We start from the raw sequence: 17,382 nt of genomic DNA on the forward strand, positions 1-17,382 counted from the left end.
AAATAAAGTAGAACAAAAAAAGATGGGAAAGATAAAAAAAAAAGTATGTGGCAATATAAGATGAATATATACAAACATTGTATTGTATCTGGGCTTCAAATACAATACTGACTTTGTCAAATCATTGGAAATTTATGATTTCAACTTGTTTTTAGATTAAACAATAGAGGACCAAAAAAACAGAGTTCGTTTTTAAAGTTTGAGTTAGCTGTCAGCTCTAAATAAAAATTGAATCTGATTGCATGAATCTTTGATGCAGATCTTTAACATTACAGCGTTGACCAAAATATCACCAATGTCCAACTCTAAAATCTGACCCCTTTCAGTCCTGGCAACTATTTGTTGAAGGATGAGGGGAGTGAGAATAATTAAATTAATGATAAGAGCGACTCAGGAATTTATTGATTGTGAATAAGGTCCTCCTTAAGCGCAAACGACGCACAGCGGTGACACTGCCAAATGACCCGCTCTGGCACCGACTGCCACTCCTACACGGTCTTCACACCCCGATGAGCGAGTGGAAGCAGGTGCACTCAATCACCTGCAGCAGAATGGGGTTAAGGCAACTCCCGTAGAGACGCACAGGAGAGTAAGCACAAAACCACAGACGATGGATGATGCGCAGAACTCTCGTAACACTGTTAATAATAGTAATTTGACGCTGGCAGACTTCTTGTGAGGATGTAGAACTTTTAAAAGCTAGCTAAGAGATTGGGTTTTCACTTAATCATGAATATGTATGCGGCATCTTAAGATCAGTGATATGAGGCAAAATCTACTGTGAGTGTTTGGAAAAGAGTTGAGACTATACTTAATGCTGATCATGGTGTGTTGCATTGATTCCACCACCAAATAATAAAACACTTGATCCTCCAATGATTCAACTCTTTTTTTTTTTTTTTTCAAAGGTACTGCTAATGATTCGTTTGAAAGGAGAAACTGTAAAAACCCCTTCAGACATTTATAAGCCTCTTTAGTTGTAGATGCATGAGACACGAGGAAGATAAAACAAAATGAGATTATCAGATGTTTACCCATGGGCTACCATCGGAAAAGGCAATCATGTCCGTGTGCATGTTAAACAGCTCTTAGCCTACGTAATACAACTGAAACAAGGGGCAGCTGAAGCTGGAAGCAACCCTTCACAGATATGACTGTCTGTAAAGGCTATGGTGATTGACGCTATAGTGTTGACAAAGGGAAATCACTCAACAATGCATGAAATGAGTTAATTACCATGTTCTTTGGTGAAAGTGTGGAACTGATCAATATGAATATGAACCCTTTTGTTCCCCAGCAGCTTTATGGATCACAAAGGTTGGATTCTTCTTCTGTTAAAAGGCAGCGTTACGCATCATGAGCACTGGTAGCCTAATTAATAAAAAGAGAATACAAATGAGCGTGCTTTGAAATGTTTGAAAGGAACTTATGATATTTGACAACCTGGGTGTTGTTCTTAGACTAATTTCTTTCAGCCTGACCACAAGTAGCACGCAGGAAGCAATCATGTGGAAAGTACAACGCATGGCATATCCACTTCCTGGTTAAATGGCTGGCAGGAAAGCACATATTTTAAGGTTTGTCTTGTGCGCATGCTAAATTCTGCGGGAGAATTAGCTCATGCAAGATAATGGTCGGTTTCCCAACGGCATTAAAAATATACACACGGCATTCGGTTGTTTTTTCAAAATGCAATGTAGACCGAGGACCTGGTCGCGGGTAATTACGCTTAGCTTTAAATGTTCTCTGCGCGGTGGACATGATGAGTCCAGTTTTGTTAATGGACAAGAGAATTTCATAACAAATACTCTCGTTTCAATAAAGAGAAGGTTAGGATTTTGGGGGGAGAAATAATCTGTTAGAGCTGTGTTTTCATTTTCATATAAGTATGACAGCATTGACAACTTTATGAGAGACACAGAGGCAGAATGTCAGTGAAGGGAAAAGGACAGCCTGGCACTGAAGATTGCGTGTTAACAGAGCGGCCTCCTGTATATTCGCTCTGTGTTGAAGGGAAAATGATAGATTTCATTTGGTTTTTCACCGAGCCTTTAATTTAAACTTTGAGTAATGACTTGGCTTTTGCCCTCTTACTCATATCATCTGAGTCCTGTTGTGTATACACTGGCCTCCGATCCAAGGTGCTCGGTTTGGGTCCCGGCATTCATCTCATAACCTGAGCCTGCTATGACACTCACGCTGAGTGTATCATCAGCCTGCCGTCCAATCCAAGCCAGCTCCGCCTGCACTTTCATTTCTTGGACAAAAAAATACACACAAGGCTTCGCGTCCATTTGTGTAATTTCTCAGAATACCACAAGATTTACGTTTCGCCTCCACAACCAGAGAGGGAGGCCTTTCGTGCAGGCAAGCTGCGTCCCGGTCCAGTTTCAGCTCCGTTTTGTCAGGCAGCAGGAGTGCTTTGTCCAGCTTCAGGCAACATACGGGGTTACTACGGGGTTACACAGTGAGTTCCCATGACAGGTGTGGATACTAAAAAAATAACAGTATATATTATCATTGTTGACGTGTGTTTATTCTGATATATGAGAAGTTATTACTCCAGAATAAAACCATTGATCACAGTTTTCTTTTCACATTTCTGAACGTTAGACACCTGGATCATGTGAAAGCAGTATTACGATAAGTATAGGTACAATATGAAAACAATAAGTAATACTGAACCCCGATAATGGGCGTATAATTCCTGAAAATGACTGGGAACAGAAATGAATGCCAATTAGTCGAAACAGAAAAATAGATTAACATTTCAAAGGCACCAAAACAAGGTAAGTGTAAGGACGAGTAATAACTGAGATAACATCATCTACACACGCCTCAGTTTAAATAAATGAGATGTGACCTGTCATGACATCAACGTCAGCGTGATTAATGAGTCCTGAATCGCAAAACGTGTGAAGGAGATCTTTTCGTGAAATATATTATATTTATTTTTTTTATTTTTTTCCAGCATCCATGAAGCCATTATTTCAAATAACCTGCAACGGTATTGTGATTGTGTTACATCACATATGCCTATCAAGTTCCAAATAACACTTAATGGCCGTCATTAAATGAAATATTGGTCGAGGTATTTATTTTTTTTCTCTTAAGATTGGAGTAATGCTGAGATTGAACTGGGCCGAGCCTCACATTTATTCCCATTTATCTTATTCCCTCAGGGACGAGCTTATTAGTGCATACAAGGTATAAGCCTGTGGTTACAAGGAATCGGTCTTCTGTAACTTAAACATCTTCGGGAGTTTCCACACGCATATATTAGCATTAATCTGGAGCTGAGAAAGACGTGACAGAGGCAATAATGTGATGACAAGTACTTTAATCAGGCACTTTTTGCTCAAAACATTTCTCTGGACAAACCTAGTATGATATGTGTGAACATCTGGAGGAATTTCTTCTTCTGTGACACCACTGTGTGGTGGAAATACTGATGGATACAAAACAATACAAACAACAAGGTACCATGATTCTATCACATAGGTAGTGTTCATGTATATTTGGCCATGGTCAAAATAGCATCCTTGCCTCTCAGCATCTGAGGCCTATATTAATGATAAATAAAAATACATAATGTCATGGGATTAAGCAAGGACACTAGGTAGTTAATGACGTAAATCGACACGTTATTTTATTTTATAAAGGCTGGCAAAAAACACAATTACGGTCATGAATGTTTTATGTCATAGGCATCTGGGTAAAAGCAGTGAAACATTCTCTGGTGGTGTTTGAACAATCAGAAATATACACTTTTTGTTTTTTTTATACTTCCATCATACCAAATGTTACATTTGTTAGTATTATTTTTAATCCATATACATATTCTTTATAGCACTACTGAAATGAAGAAAGAGATGTGGTCCGAAAATAACATTCATTAAAGTTTGTCAGTAAATCTATGGAACAAAACTTGTACAGAAATTAGGACTTTTTAAAAAAAAAACAACAACATTTTACTGACCTGCTTACATTCTCTGGAATGATGAGGCTGCCGATAAAGCAAACAGTATTACATTTACCACATAGCTGCTCAATGTTTTCCCTCAAATGAAGTACTTTCACAATGCCAGGTGAAAAAGCAGTAAGGCTTGCCGTGAGAGATTAAAAGCTAATGAACCTGAAGGACAGGATCACTGGATATCAAGTTCGATTTTTCCTTTGCAGAATATGAAGGGATGCGCGTTAAGGACTAAGACGGCCTTTCAGCGTTTCACATTCCTGATTACCTTTTGATGTGAGATCAAATGCTCGGATTCTTCAAAATCTGATCACACAATGCTCCATTCTGACTGATGTTTCATTTGTTCAGACACGGATGTCTGGTCTCCTTTAAATATTTACAATTATCTCAAAATCCCCCCTTCATAAAGCATTAATGAGGAGCTTCATTTAAAACCACAAGGTTAAGAATTACAATACCACAAACAGTACAAATAAGTATACAGTACAAGCTACAAATATACAAATATAGAAATATAATCTGAGGTTTGAACAACCCTTCGACACTTAATGCCATTTTTTTTCATCAGAAACCACGTGGAAGTATAAAAATAAAGGCAATGTTTGTTTTTTTTACAAAATATTGACATCATGTATGAATCTCCATTCAAATGTGCAAATTAACACTGATCAACAGAGGAATACGTCTCTTTCACACCCACTCGCAATCACGCACACAGACACACAAAGGCATAGTCCATTTTGGCCTGTTAGTCATGTAGTTTAGTTTTTTTTTACATCAGAAAGCACCACGACTTCGCCTATTTGGACTTCTTAGTGTAACCTTGTGTACTTGCTCCCTAGAGAAAGGGAATACGAAGCAGAATACCATTGACTCACTTCAGGCTGCAGCCCCTGTGGTTATACAGTAGAACAAGTTTAGGACAGCAGCGACTCAGTTTTAATTCGCCCTTGAGAATTTAAATCCTCAGCTCTGCTTCCTCAATGTGTTCTAAATTATGTTCAGTTGTGCTGATCACAGAGGCAGAGGGACCCTGTGAGACACTGAAGGGTGTAATTGCCGGAGAACGTGCGGCGAGCGGTGAGAGAGAGGGGGAGAAACTTGGAGACATGGCGACTGAGGAGATGGATCCGTCGGCGCTGAGGGGAGACCTTCGTAAAGAACCCAAGTGGGGGAAAGTCCTCCCTATGGCGGGCTTTGGAGGTACAGTTTTGGCCCCGGGGTGAGCCACCGAGGTGATGAGAGGCGGGGGGTCGATTCTCGACTCTGCTTTTGCTTTGTGATGAAATGACCTACGAGGGTGAGGAGGAGCCGTTTCATCTTTTAAACGAGCTATTTCGGTAAAAACGTTCGCTAAGGGTTGGAACTGGGGACACCAGTTCAGCAGATAGTCCCAGTTGTAGCTGCCCCTCAGCTCCTCATCACTGGCCACAATGGCTGTCAGGGAGCCGTCCACAGTGGGCTTCCCATCCTCAGGAAAAGTATAGTCTTTAGGGCGGGAGATGCTGAGTCCCCGCCCCACACCCACATATCCACCCCCTTCGTCCCTGTAGACTGGCACCTGGCCAGCCAATAAAGTACTATTCACACTGCCCAGCTTTTTCCCTTTGAACCAGTCTATTGAAGGCTCACAGGACACATCTGACAGCTGATCAGCGTCCTGCTGGATCCCAGAGTCCGGGCCACGGGCAGAGATGCGCTCCTGCATGGAGGAGGAGATACTTGACACTCGAGGATATTCATTAATCATTCTGATCTCATCGTCCTCCGCTGCCTCTGCCTCCGCTGAGCCACGGCCACTTGAGTGTGATGGATCCAGGGATCCCCCGCGAGTGTACGGACCCCCGCTGCTGCCGCCCTGATCAGCTGCATATCCAGGGAGGGTCTGATGGTAAATCATTTCATTTGCTGCTATTTTTGTTTCCTCGAGTTTGTGAAGCAGGGTGCCGGACATTTTTGTTCGTTCGTGCGCTTTTTGTGCCTTCTTCTGACGTCTTAATTTAACAAAAAATAATGCCACAGCAATTAATATTAGTATGACTATGGTCCCGAGGGACACTGCAATGACACTGATAAGCAGCATATTCATGTCTGTGGAGAGACCAAAAGATGTATGGGTGACATCTATGGTGACTTTGGCAACTGCTACACGAGACGTCTCCAGAGGGCTATGAGCAGTCACATCCAGCGTCACTAGACGCACCTCTCTCTTGGAGCGACTCACGTGTCTACTGTAGCTGTCCATCTTTAAGGAAATAGCTCCGGTTGATTTATTGACTTCAAAATAAGGCGAGTGATCTGATAAGGAGTAGAGAACAATACCGTCCACACCTCCATCCTCATCTCTGGCTTGAACTTTGCCAATGATTTGACCTTTCCTTGCTCCCTCAGGCACTTCGAATGAGAACTCGGAGGAGGTGAACACGGGATTATATTCATCCTCCCCTGTTACATAAACCTGTACCGTTACAGAAGCAGAGTAGTTACCAGCGTCCATGGCAAGAGCGACAAAATGGAAGGAGTTTACCTTCTCAAAATCAAAGGTAGAGCGAGTCCGTACTTCGCCTGATGTTTGGTTGATGAGGAAGCCTTCTCTTGCCTCTTTAGAGGTATCGAGCATGTAGTACTTCAGCCGTCCAAAAACACCTCTGTCATAATCAATCGCATGGAGCATGGTAACTAAGGCATTCTGGGGTTGGTTTTCCCTGATGCTTGCAGTTACTAGTTTGAGGGGAAAGAAGGGCCGGTTATCATTGATGTCCTTCACCTCGATACTGACTGGGGCCAAAGCGTAGTGCCCTAGACCGTCAGTAGCGTGGACAACAATCGTATGGGACAACTGTGTCTTGCTGTCCAGAGGTCTGTGCAGCCTCAAAGCTCCAGTCCAGCGGTCCACCTGGAAAAGCTCTGTCTCGTCCCCTGAGCTTATAGAGTACTGCACCTCGCCATTGGGAGCAGAGTCTGGATCTGTTGCAGACAAATGCATGATCTCAGTCCCGACAGCGGCACCCTCGCTCAGCACCACGTTGTACTCTGTTCGGCTGAAAGACGGAGGGTTGTCATTGGCGTCTGTAACACTGATAAGGATAGGAACGCTGGAGCTACGCTGAGGGACTCCACGATCTGATACCACAACAGTCAGGTTATAACTTGGTACTGCTTCAAAGTCCAGCTTCTCCACCAGGATCAGGCTGCCGACTGTCTGGAAGCCCCGCCCCTCCAAGAAGCGCACACTGCTCTCAATCTGGAAAGCATTACCCGAGTTGCCACTGGCAATGGCAAAATCAAAACCACAGTTATCCCGGAATAGGTCTCCGTCCACGGCTTCTAATGTCAGAACAGTTGATCCAGGAAGCCCGTCTTCAGACACAGTGGCTCGGTACTCTGACTGGTGGAAAATGGGGGCGTTGTCGTTGACATCAGACACTTGCACCTGGACAGTGGCAACGGATGAAAGGGACGGAGTACCCTGGTCCCGTGCCTCTATTACTACTAGGATGGAAGGATTCTCAGCATCAAACTCCGTCTTTTGCCGGACAAACAGAGTACCTGTGAAGAAACGATGAAAATGAACTTAAAAATAGCGGCTCTCGTCATACTAGTTGCAGGCTAGCTGTAAAACAAACAGCAAATGAGTGATTTAAATAAATAACTACATTTGTAAACACTGTAGAATGTTTGAGCACACGCCGTCTGAGCGAAGATTATTGGAGGCAATTGGATCGCATTTGAGAAACGGAGACGGCGTAGCTCGAGGCAAAAACATTCCTCATTTATAACACACTTATTTTTAGATGCTATCTCGGGGAAAAACATCTGAGGCAAATAACATTAAATCTGTTTTTCAATGACTTTTAATGAACAAAATAATTAAATATTTTGCAATGTCTGTTGAAAATATGTCCAAACCCCAAATGTGCATCCAAGGAGAGCCTCGGGGGATAACATTTTTAATGAAGTGTAATTAAGGGGAGCTCTGGTTAGAAAATGGTTATAAGCAAGCGTAAATGTGCACACAGTAATCTTACCATTGCTTGGGTCGATGTAGAAGACACCCTTAGTTGATGACATGACTTTGTAGGTAATCTTTCCATTGTCACCAGAGTCACGGTCAGTGGCTGTCACTGTGATGACTGCGCTGCCAGCTGGGATGTGCTCTGGTACAGTGGCCTGGTAAGAAACAGAATATATATGTACATGTATAACCATTGCCAGAGTGGTGGTATATACAAGTGTGACGGCAGGCGTGCAAATGCAAATGTACCTGATACAAATCATGAGTGAACGTGGGGGCATTGTCGTTCACATCATCCACCAGCACAGTGAGGTTGGCCTCGCTCTCATGCTTCGAATCGGATGAGCGGACCGTCAGGGTGTACCACGTCCTTTCCTCGTAGTCCAGAGGGCCGGTCAAAGACACCCCTCCTCCGTAACGATGGATCCCGAACATGCCTTGGCTGTTTGCATCCAGGTGCAGGGTGTAGGAGAGGGCTGGCCCGGAGTCCACATCATTTCCTGTCACCTGGGTTATAACTGTGCCAATGGCTGTGTCTGTATGTGTGTGATAATAAAGTGGAGAGGCAAGAGAAGAAGAGGGGCAGACATTTAGTTTGCAGCTGAAATGAAACACTGAGAAAAAAAAAAAAACACTTCATAAAGAAATATGCTGTACTGGAGAGCCTTGACCTAATAGACAGGAAATGAACGGAGGAACTTGGCAATAACTTGTTTCATAAAAGGGTCAGGCTTTTCTCACTGAGTCCTGCTGAGCAAGCTGCCAAGGAGTGTGATGTGAGGCTTTATGATAAGATCACTTGAGTAACTTCCACTGTGAAGCCGACTTACCCTCGGGCACCCGGATCTTCCGCGGCAGAGGAATCATGGGGCTGTTGTCGTTGAGGTCGATGATGATCACAGTCAGGGTGGCGGAGCCAGCGAGCCGCGGGGTCCCCCGGTCTGTTGCTGTGACAACAAGCCTGGTGCCACAAAATGAATGTCTTTAAAAACTTTTGAACCCGGTTGAGTTAACGTTTCATCTCCAATGCCACCAAGTCAAGCTATAGATCTTAAGACTATGTTTGTTTTTTTACACCATATACTGCTCATTATTTTTTTTTCCCCAAAAAAGTCCATGCAAATCTTTACTCACTCACACTTTTCTCTTTTGTTCTACAACAGTACCCATGCTCTGAGCAGTCTTTTAATCCGAAGTAGGAGGGATACAGTAAAATCCAACTAAACCTTTAGCGAAACTGACCAAGCATTTGCATAGAATTAGCTCGACCATTATGACAAGCAACATCAGAGGCTTTAACATGTGTAATAGATGAGCTGATGAAAACCGCATGTGATTTCAAGAGCGACACTTACTTGGTTTGCGTCCAGATCTCTCTGTCCATTATGGCCGCGGTGGTGACGCTACCAGTGATTGGGTCTATCTTGAACAGGCCGCTCATGGAAGATGACCTGATGGAGTAGGTCACCTGACCGTTTTGACCCTGGTCCAGGTCATCTGCAGCAACCTGAGGAAATGACCACCAACCCCATTTAGGAAACACAAATACAGAAATATCTGCAACAGCTGTTTAAGTGTAACTTGAACTAGTGAGCAATATTGAACGCAGAAATTGGTTATTTGGACATGACTTTGCGGTACACTCAGTTGGGAACACATGCTATTTAATTTAGGCGCTGAAATTATCCATATTTCTGAAGCTTGGATGTTTTAAATTCTACTGCAACTTCACGTGCAAAAAACAGCCAATAATAATAAACATGTGGATGACAGGCTACTGTACCTGGATGATGGGAAAATCATAGCCTTGTGCCTCTCTAATGTAGGCTACATAGTTCTGGAGCTGGAAGCGAGGCAAGTTGTCATTCACATCCTGCAGGATTAAGTTGACGGCCATGTAGGAGCTGGAGGATGCCGTCTCGGCTTTCACCACAAGGCGGAGTTTTGGGGTTTCCTCAAAGTCGAGTCCTTCAGATCTCTGAACTCGTATTTCACCTAATTCACAAAAATAGCAATGACCTAACCTTGTAGATCTGGAAAATATTGTGTTGCAGTATGTGGTGCAGTCCGCACACTCACCAGTAATATGGTTTATTCCAAAAGACTGCATTCTATTTCCACTGAAAATACTGTAGCTGATACCGGTTTTAGATCCATCGGGGTACTGGGCCTGGGTCTGTGTTACTACTGTGTCTATGAGAAGAAAAACATGCCATGGTGAAACCTTTCACTTCAGTTTTCCATTTCCATAAGAATTTCCCAAATTTTGTAGTAAAAATATACAAATTAAGATCACTCAAACCTTTAGCAGCATTCTCTTGCAGACTGACATCTCTAGCTGTGCGGGAGAAGCGAATCCCCCTGTAGATCTGTTCCCTGATATAAATGATAACCACACCCAGGGAAGATTGAGCTGGGTTTCCTTGGTCCATGGCCTGAACAATCAAAGTCCTTTGGCTTTGGGTCAGAGTCTGCAGCTTCTCTGTGGCCTGAATGTCTCCGGTCAGCGAGTTAATGGAGAAGCCCCTCACAGGGTTGGCGAAACGATAGAAAACAGAGCCGTTAGCTCCGAAGTCTTTGTCCTCAGCCCTCATGGTGGCCAACACTCTGCGGTTAGATATGCTACTGGCTGAGATATTAACAATAAGAGGGTCCTGAATGAAGAAGGGTGCATTGTCATTCACATCCTGAATGTAGACAGTCACCTGAGCAGTGGTGTTATGCGGGTTTGCAGGGGAGGAGTCAATGGCCCACACCTCAAAGGTATAAGAGGCAGTTCTCTCTCTGTCAAGGGGTGCTGCTGTGATAATGCGGCCCGTGTTCTGGTCTATGATGAACATGCTCTGGGAGCCACGGCTCAGAAAGTAGAGCACCTGGCTGTTGGGACCTTGGTCCAGATCAACGGCTTTCACCTCTAGCACCAGCGAACCAATGGGAACGTCTTCCGAAATGTCTGCCGTGTAGCTGCTGCTCTGAAACTGGGGGCTGTGGTCGTTGATGTCCAGAACCGCCACCTCTACTGTGGCTGTGCTGCTCAGCGGAGGGTGGCCTTGGTCCTGAGCTATGACGGTCAGAGTGTACCCGGCCCTCTTCTCCCGATCCAGAGGCCTTGAGGTGGACAGCACGCCTGACTCTCTGTCCAAGCGGAAGTCTCCGGATGGATCTCCAGCTACAACGGGGAGCAATGACAAATGGCTTGTCAAGAATGAAACAGAAACACCAACTTTGATTAATTTACCAAACCAAAAGATACTTTACGTCAAAACCAATTCTCACCTGAAATCCTGTAGCTTATCCCACCGCTGTCCCCTGCATCTGGGTCAGTGGCTCTGAGAGTGAACAGAGGAGACGCCTCCAGGTTTTCAGGCACCTCTATGCTGTAGTAGAGACGTCCAAAGACAGGAGTGTTGTCATTAACGTCAAGCACCTTGATCCTCACTGTTGCTTTAGCATAGTTGGGTGGGAGGCCTCCATCCTTTGCGTAAACTGTCGAAACATAAAAAATAAGCATAAAACAGCATTAGTGGTGATCTTGCAAAACGAATGCTATGCAGTTCAGTAAAATATCAGATCACAACTCTTAGCATTACGCATCTCAAAGCATCTAGGACAGTCAGAGGGCAGTACCTGTCACAGTGTAGTAGTCCTGAAACTCCCTGTCCAGAGGCTTGGTGGTCGTTATGACACCTGTCGCTGGGTTGATGCTGAAACAGTCCTGTGAGATACCACCATATGTCACCTGCCCATTGGTTCCTACACAGAAACACACACAGTGCCGATGCTTTGATTAAAAAAAACGGATTGCGAACAATTTGCCGCCGAAGCATTTGGCAGTGACAGCCCTCCCTCAGGTGTGTGAACGCCAGATTGCGTGCTAAGAGAAAGCAGTCTGGCAAACTCACCTGTTTACTTCATTAATCGCTTTTGAGGAGAAAGTTTATAATCCTTCTGTTTTATGTGCTTCTGACTAAGTCCAGGGGAATGCACCCTCCCTGTAAGCCCTACGCCCGCCTCCCTGTGTAGTCTTCAATTAAAAACAACTGTTAACGCCTGTAATGTGAACGCATACTCAGCACATGACGGCGAAGAATTAAAGGAATTGTGTTTGCCCTGATTATATAAGCACATTTTGATATGTCAATGCATATGAGTCACGGCTTGTGATATTCAGTGAAAGTGTTTTAATATCTTGGTCATATGAACATACATTACATGTATTATGTGCCCACTGTACTGTATGATTCACCTTGGTCCAGATCAGAGGCGGACACTGTCAACACACTAGTTCCTGGAGGCTGGTTCTCAGAGATCTGGGCTTCGTATTGGCTCTCCTCAAACCAGGGCACCTCATCATTAACATCAATCACATGTACACACAACAGCTGGCTGGACGAGTGCTGGGGTATCCCATGATCCTCAGAAATCACCGTGAGGTTAAAGATGTCCTGCTCCTCACGGTCCAGAGGTTTGAAAATAGACAGCGAGCCTGCGGAGAGATGAATCAAGGGCGAAATGTTATATTTACACATGACAGCTACAGCACGAAAGCATGCTATCAAAGACAATAAAACATACCGCCTTCCATGATTGTGTGTAGTCATGTTACTTAAAAGGCAAGTGTGAAACGTTGCCGTGTGAGGGCCAAATCAAAGTTAATCTGCTCCACACATACAGCTTTTGCCTACCTGTGTGCTACCACCACCACTGCTGTAACAGCCCAAACGGTCTGGCCACAGTTTACGAGATTTTCCACTGGAGAATGCCGCAGCCATCGAGAACGAAGCAGTAAACACACATTCTAGACACGCAACAGCCAGGCCTGCCGTGCTCCGCAAGAATTAGGGGCACCCTAGCCTTTTCATTATCCTGCCCTAAGAGGGTAGAGCTTGCATTGATTCAATTTCAATTTCAAGCTTTAAAATGAGATGCAACTGTTAAAGGCAGAGAGGGCCAGGCCTGTTTTGCTTTTAACTTCTTTTTGTGTGTTTTTTCACTTTGTCTTGCTGGGAGTGAGATAACTTGCCCCTAAGCTTTTAATCTGGTAAAGGTTACATGCTGGAATTTTTTTTAACCTAAATTTGATTCCCCTGTGATCCTGCCGTATCCCCGGTCACCGATAACACATGGGCAAAAAAACAAACAATGGGAAATGTTTTTATTTTGGATCATTTTAATTCTTTTGACGACAGTGCAGGGGCAAGCAGAGGCTGCTCAGACAACAAACCCATCTTTTCTGTCTTCCTATATGCCGAGGTCATTCATCAACATTTGATGTGAATGAATGGTGCTGTCTTTTCGGAGAGAAGCAATTCACCATATCGCCGGCACACTCTCCCTTTGCTCCAAAAGTGAAATTAATGACCTGCATTCTGACACTGAGTGATGAGAATGTGTCTCACTCTGTGACTTTATAGATTCCTAATAATAGCTTGATAGTTCTTTCTATTGTGGTTAACTTTGATGCAAGAGTAATGAAAACAAAGTGAGAGAATTGGCCCCAGGTCACTGGTCACTGACCCCAAAACAGGAGCAAACCAGGTGCCCGGAGGATTAACTCCGTCATTATTTTAACAAATAACCAGCGTGCATGAAAACACTTCAAGATGAGTGCGCATTCTGGGCTGAAACAGAGGTGACATGCATGACAGACCCTGAATGTTTCCATCCCCGAGCTGCTCCGGGGGGCATCCTGGCTGGCGACTTGAAGGGGGGAGGCGGAGCAAACGCCAACACGTGTCTCAAACACCACAACAAAGCCCCACAGGACCAAATAGCCCAAGGTCAGTGCTGACTAAGTGACAGAGTCTGATGCAAGCACACAAACACTCATGTGCATGCCCACACACACACACACACGTGCGTACACATAAACATGCGTAACTGATCCCCTCTCTAATGGCTCCCAGAAGCCCGAGCAGGAGGTTCTTTGGTCTTTCATGGGAATAGATCCACAATAACAGATGATGAGTTGTTGTGTGTGCATGTGTGCTTCCACATTCTTATGTGTGTGTGCGTGTGTGTGTTTAATATTTGGCAGGCTGCTCTGTCTGGCCTCCAAGTGAGAAAAATAAGTCATGAAAGGTGAAGCAAGAGAAGTGCTGTCCTTAGAAGTAAGCAGAGTATTAAAGGGGTTATGTGTGTGTTTACTGAAGGAAAGCCTCGGTGAATGTGGTGTTGGGACGTGTAGTAAGAAGCACATGGAAAGGCAAATGCATATACAATGTAAAGTCATAATGTTAAAGTTTAAAGGAGCTTAAAACATCCATAAAAAAGCCAAACAGAGGTCACCACAATCTTTGTGATCTGTTTAAACTGGTAATGTTTCAATTTGGTTTAACCAACCAAGTGCTGTAAATAAAAAATAAGATCAAAATAGATGATCGCAAGTGATCATAAAGGGGCCCATGCTGTGGCGAAGTCATCCCCGAGCGGGATGCAGAGGCATAAGACACCAGTACCGCCCCCCCCCATAGACCGTACTGCACGAAACTTAGTGGGCTTGTAAGGAGGATTATCATTGTCAAATTTTAAACAGTTTACTGTGGTGGTTTGTGACATGAAAATGTAGTGGTTGTAGCGCCTCCGACAGGCCGAATTTCACGAAACTTGGCATGATTGTAAGCAAGCATGTTATAACGACAGTTGCTAAGTTTCATAAGGACTGGGTGAATACTTCAAAAGTTATATGCCTTAAAGTCATGTGAAATGTTTCTGCGTCAACTGTAGCGCCCCCTGTAGACGCAATGTCACGCAACTTGATGGGCGTCTACACAAAATGTTGCTTTTGTAGAGCCCCCTAGAGACCAAGGGTCACAGAATTTGGAGTGCTTGTACAGAATCATATTATTATCAGTGATACGAAGTTTAATTAAGTTAGGGTATATACTTTGCAAAGTATTAGCTTTGGAGTTATACTGCGCCACGTCGTAAAAATTAATTAGCCATTAACTTTGTAATCAATAACCCTGCTAAAGTTCTTTTGAGAACTTTTCATTATCTTTGTCCATAAATGGTACATGGCAAGTTTGGTGAGAGTTGGAGGAATAGGCTAGAAGGAGTTGATTTTGCTTTGAGGTGCAATTTTTATTTTATTTGTTAGGCAAATAACCATTAGAATCAGGGCTATGTAAGGAACCAGAGGGAGAAAGAATTTTGTTTCTAGGGCACACGGTTCTCGAGATATGAGCCAAAACGTAAATTGACTTAATACAGCGCCACCTAACTGTAGGCATGTGTATTGACACCTTGGAAAAGTGAAATGCTAGGACTTCTACCAAGTTACCAAGTTTGATGCCTTTCGCCCTTGCAGTTTGTCCTGGGCAGACACTTTTAGCTAAGCAGAATAAGATCATAATAATAATAATAAGAAGAAAAATCACAACAAAATCAATAGGGATCCTGCAACGTTGTTGCATGGACCCCTAAAAATAAGAATAAACGGGGTTAAATTTAAATCAAAGGTCTGAAAAACCTTATCCTTCACAATGATTGTGTGTATTTTTTTTTTTTAATATCTAATACTAAAGCGTGCTTTATTCAGATTGTATATGAATGGCTCCCTCCTTCCCAAAGCCAGATTTGCTACATATGCCAGAAATACAGATGTCCTGCCTGTGGCTAAAAAAACAGGACATGGAAAAACATTCCAGTGCCAAACTTCTTTTTTGTATCTGAGAGCAAAAACTTAGCACTGGAGAATATCATAACTTGTTCCTTCAGACTTGTGCACGGCTATCACCAGACAGAACATGAACGGTGCAAAAATCTAAATTATATTTCATTTTATTATTCTTTAAATATCTATTTTATAGGTATACAATCCTGAATCCTTACTTTATGCTTAGCAACATGAAGCATGTAGTTACTGTGTGGACTTACCGGTGTTAGGGTTGAGGCTGAATGTCCCTGCAGTGTTGCCTGACAGGATCCTGTAGGTCACTCTACCATTCTCTCCTTGGTCTGCATCTCTGGCCATGACATACAAGGCTACGAAGCCCACCGGCTGGTCCTCCATCACGCTGACAGCTGTTGGGGATATGAACACGGGCGGATTGTCGTTCTCATCGGTTATGTACACCCTCGCCGTGACAGAGCCCCAGCGCCTCTGGCTGGCATCGAGAGCAGAATCTGTTGCCTTTACGACAATAATCAGGTTGGACATGACTTCATGGTCCAGTTTTGTGCCCAAAGAGAGTATCCCAGTGGATGAGTCGAGGGTTAATAGGCCGGGGGTGCTGGGCCACTGGTGGAGAATGGAATAACTCAGCTCGCTGTTGGGCCCGCTTCCATCTTTGTCTGTAGCCTGGAAAGTATAGACAGAAGAGTCGGCCTCCATGCTCTCAGAGATGACAATAGTGATGGGGTCCTCAGGAAACTGGGGGGTGTGGTCATTGCTGTCTTCTATGTCAATGTTCAGGTGGACAAGGGTGCTGCTAGGAGGAGCCTGAGAAAAGTCGTCCACCTCAATTTGCAGGTTGTAGCGTGCATCTCGTTCATAGTCAAGAGGACGCGCCAGGTACACATCTCCCGTCAGACGGTCCACTACAAACGTCCCATCACGGTCTGTACCCCCCACCACCGTGTAGGTCACCTCGCCTTCCTCTGAGGGTCCTCTGTCATGAAGGCGAACTGAGCCGATAACAGACCCAGGCTTGGCCTCCTCCACGGAGTTAAAAGATATAGAGACCGAATTGGTCTCAGAAGGAGGTCTATTAACGCTGCCAACCTGCAATAAGAAGAAAGAAACACCCCGTGTGAGTATAAGGGTAGAACAACATATCTGCCGATCTAATGCTTCATTTAGATGCACGGTGCCAGCTTCTCAGTCCTGAATGAAAGTATTTCATGGATGTTAGGCAAAGCGAAAACAGATTTTTGTCCACTTACTTCCCTTGTGCCGTAGCCTACGTGTTCACTGGGAATACATGAAACCAGTTACAAGAGATTTTTATGGACTTGAATAACACGGCTGCTAACATTAATCACTCCTAATCTGAAATTTATGTCATGGTCAGGAAAAGTAATAGATGATAAAAGTAATATAATCAGAGGAGGAAAGGCTGCGAGTGTTTGAATACAGAACCGGTACCGTGTCTAGCTTTAAGCCAACACCGTTACTTCTCTTTCTTTCTTTGAAAAGAGCCTTTGACAAGTTGTTCTAATAAAATATGTTTCTTTTTTTATTTGAGAGAAGCATGCACTGAGAAAATTTAAGCAGTTGTAAAAGGGAGAGCGGCGGTGATGATCACATTTTCTGCAAAAATTGCTCAGTGTTTTGCAACCTGATGGGGGTGATCTGGATACTCCATTTTGTGTCCTACAGCACAGTTCTCATAGCAAAAAAAATAGAAAATATGATATGTTTGTTGTCAAGCTGTAAATTGGTTCC

At 43.8% G+C, this 17,382-nt stretch overlaps 1 protein-coding gene across 1 annotated transcript in view; it reads right to left on the reverse strand.

The window, feature by feature from the left end:
* Nucleotides 1-3,323: 3,323 nt before the first annotated feature.
* The window catches only part of LOC311498455 (protocadherin-16-like), a 76,735-nt gene continuing 62,676 nt past the window's right edge, over nt 3,324-17,382 (reverse strand). The window contains exons 10-21 of the mRNA XM_084559054.1: nt 15,873-16,719; nt 12,241-12,480; nt 11,622-11,747; nt 11,271-11,480; nt 10,297-11,163; nt 10,074-10,187; nt 9,778-9,989; nt 9,350-9,501; nt 8,825-8,955; nt 8,244-8,530; nt 8,008-8,149; nt 3,324-7,528 (exon numbers count right to left, since the gene is read on the reverse strand). Of these exons, the coding sequence (XP_084415180.1) occupies nt 4,938-7,528; nt 8,008-8,149; nt 8,244-8,530; nt 8,825-8,955; nt 9,350-9,501; nt 9,778-9,989; nt 10,074-10,187; nt 10,297-11,163; nt 11,271-11,480; nt 11,622-11,747; nt 12,241-12,480; nt 15,873-16,719 (5,919 nt within the window). The 3' untranslated portion in view covers nt 3,324-4,937. The remainder of the gene's footprint in view (nt 7,529-8,007; nt 8,150-8,243; nt 8,531-8,824; nt 8,956-9,349; nt 9,502-9,777; nt 9,990-10,073; nt 10,188-10,296; nt 11,164-11,270; nt 11,481-11,621; nt 11,748-12,240; nt 12,481-15,872; nt 16,720-17,382) is intronic.

Source organism: Chelon labrosus (genome assembly GCF_963514085.1).
Source record: "Chelon labrosus genome assembly, chromosome: 13".
In the NCBI taxonomy this organism is placed as follows: domain Eukaryota; kingdom Metazoa; phylum Chordata; class Actinopteri; order Mugiliformes; family Mugilidae; genus Chelon; species Chelon labrosus.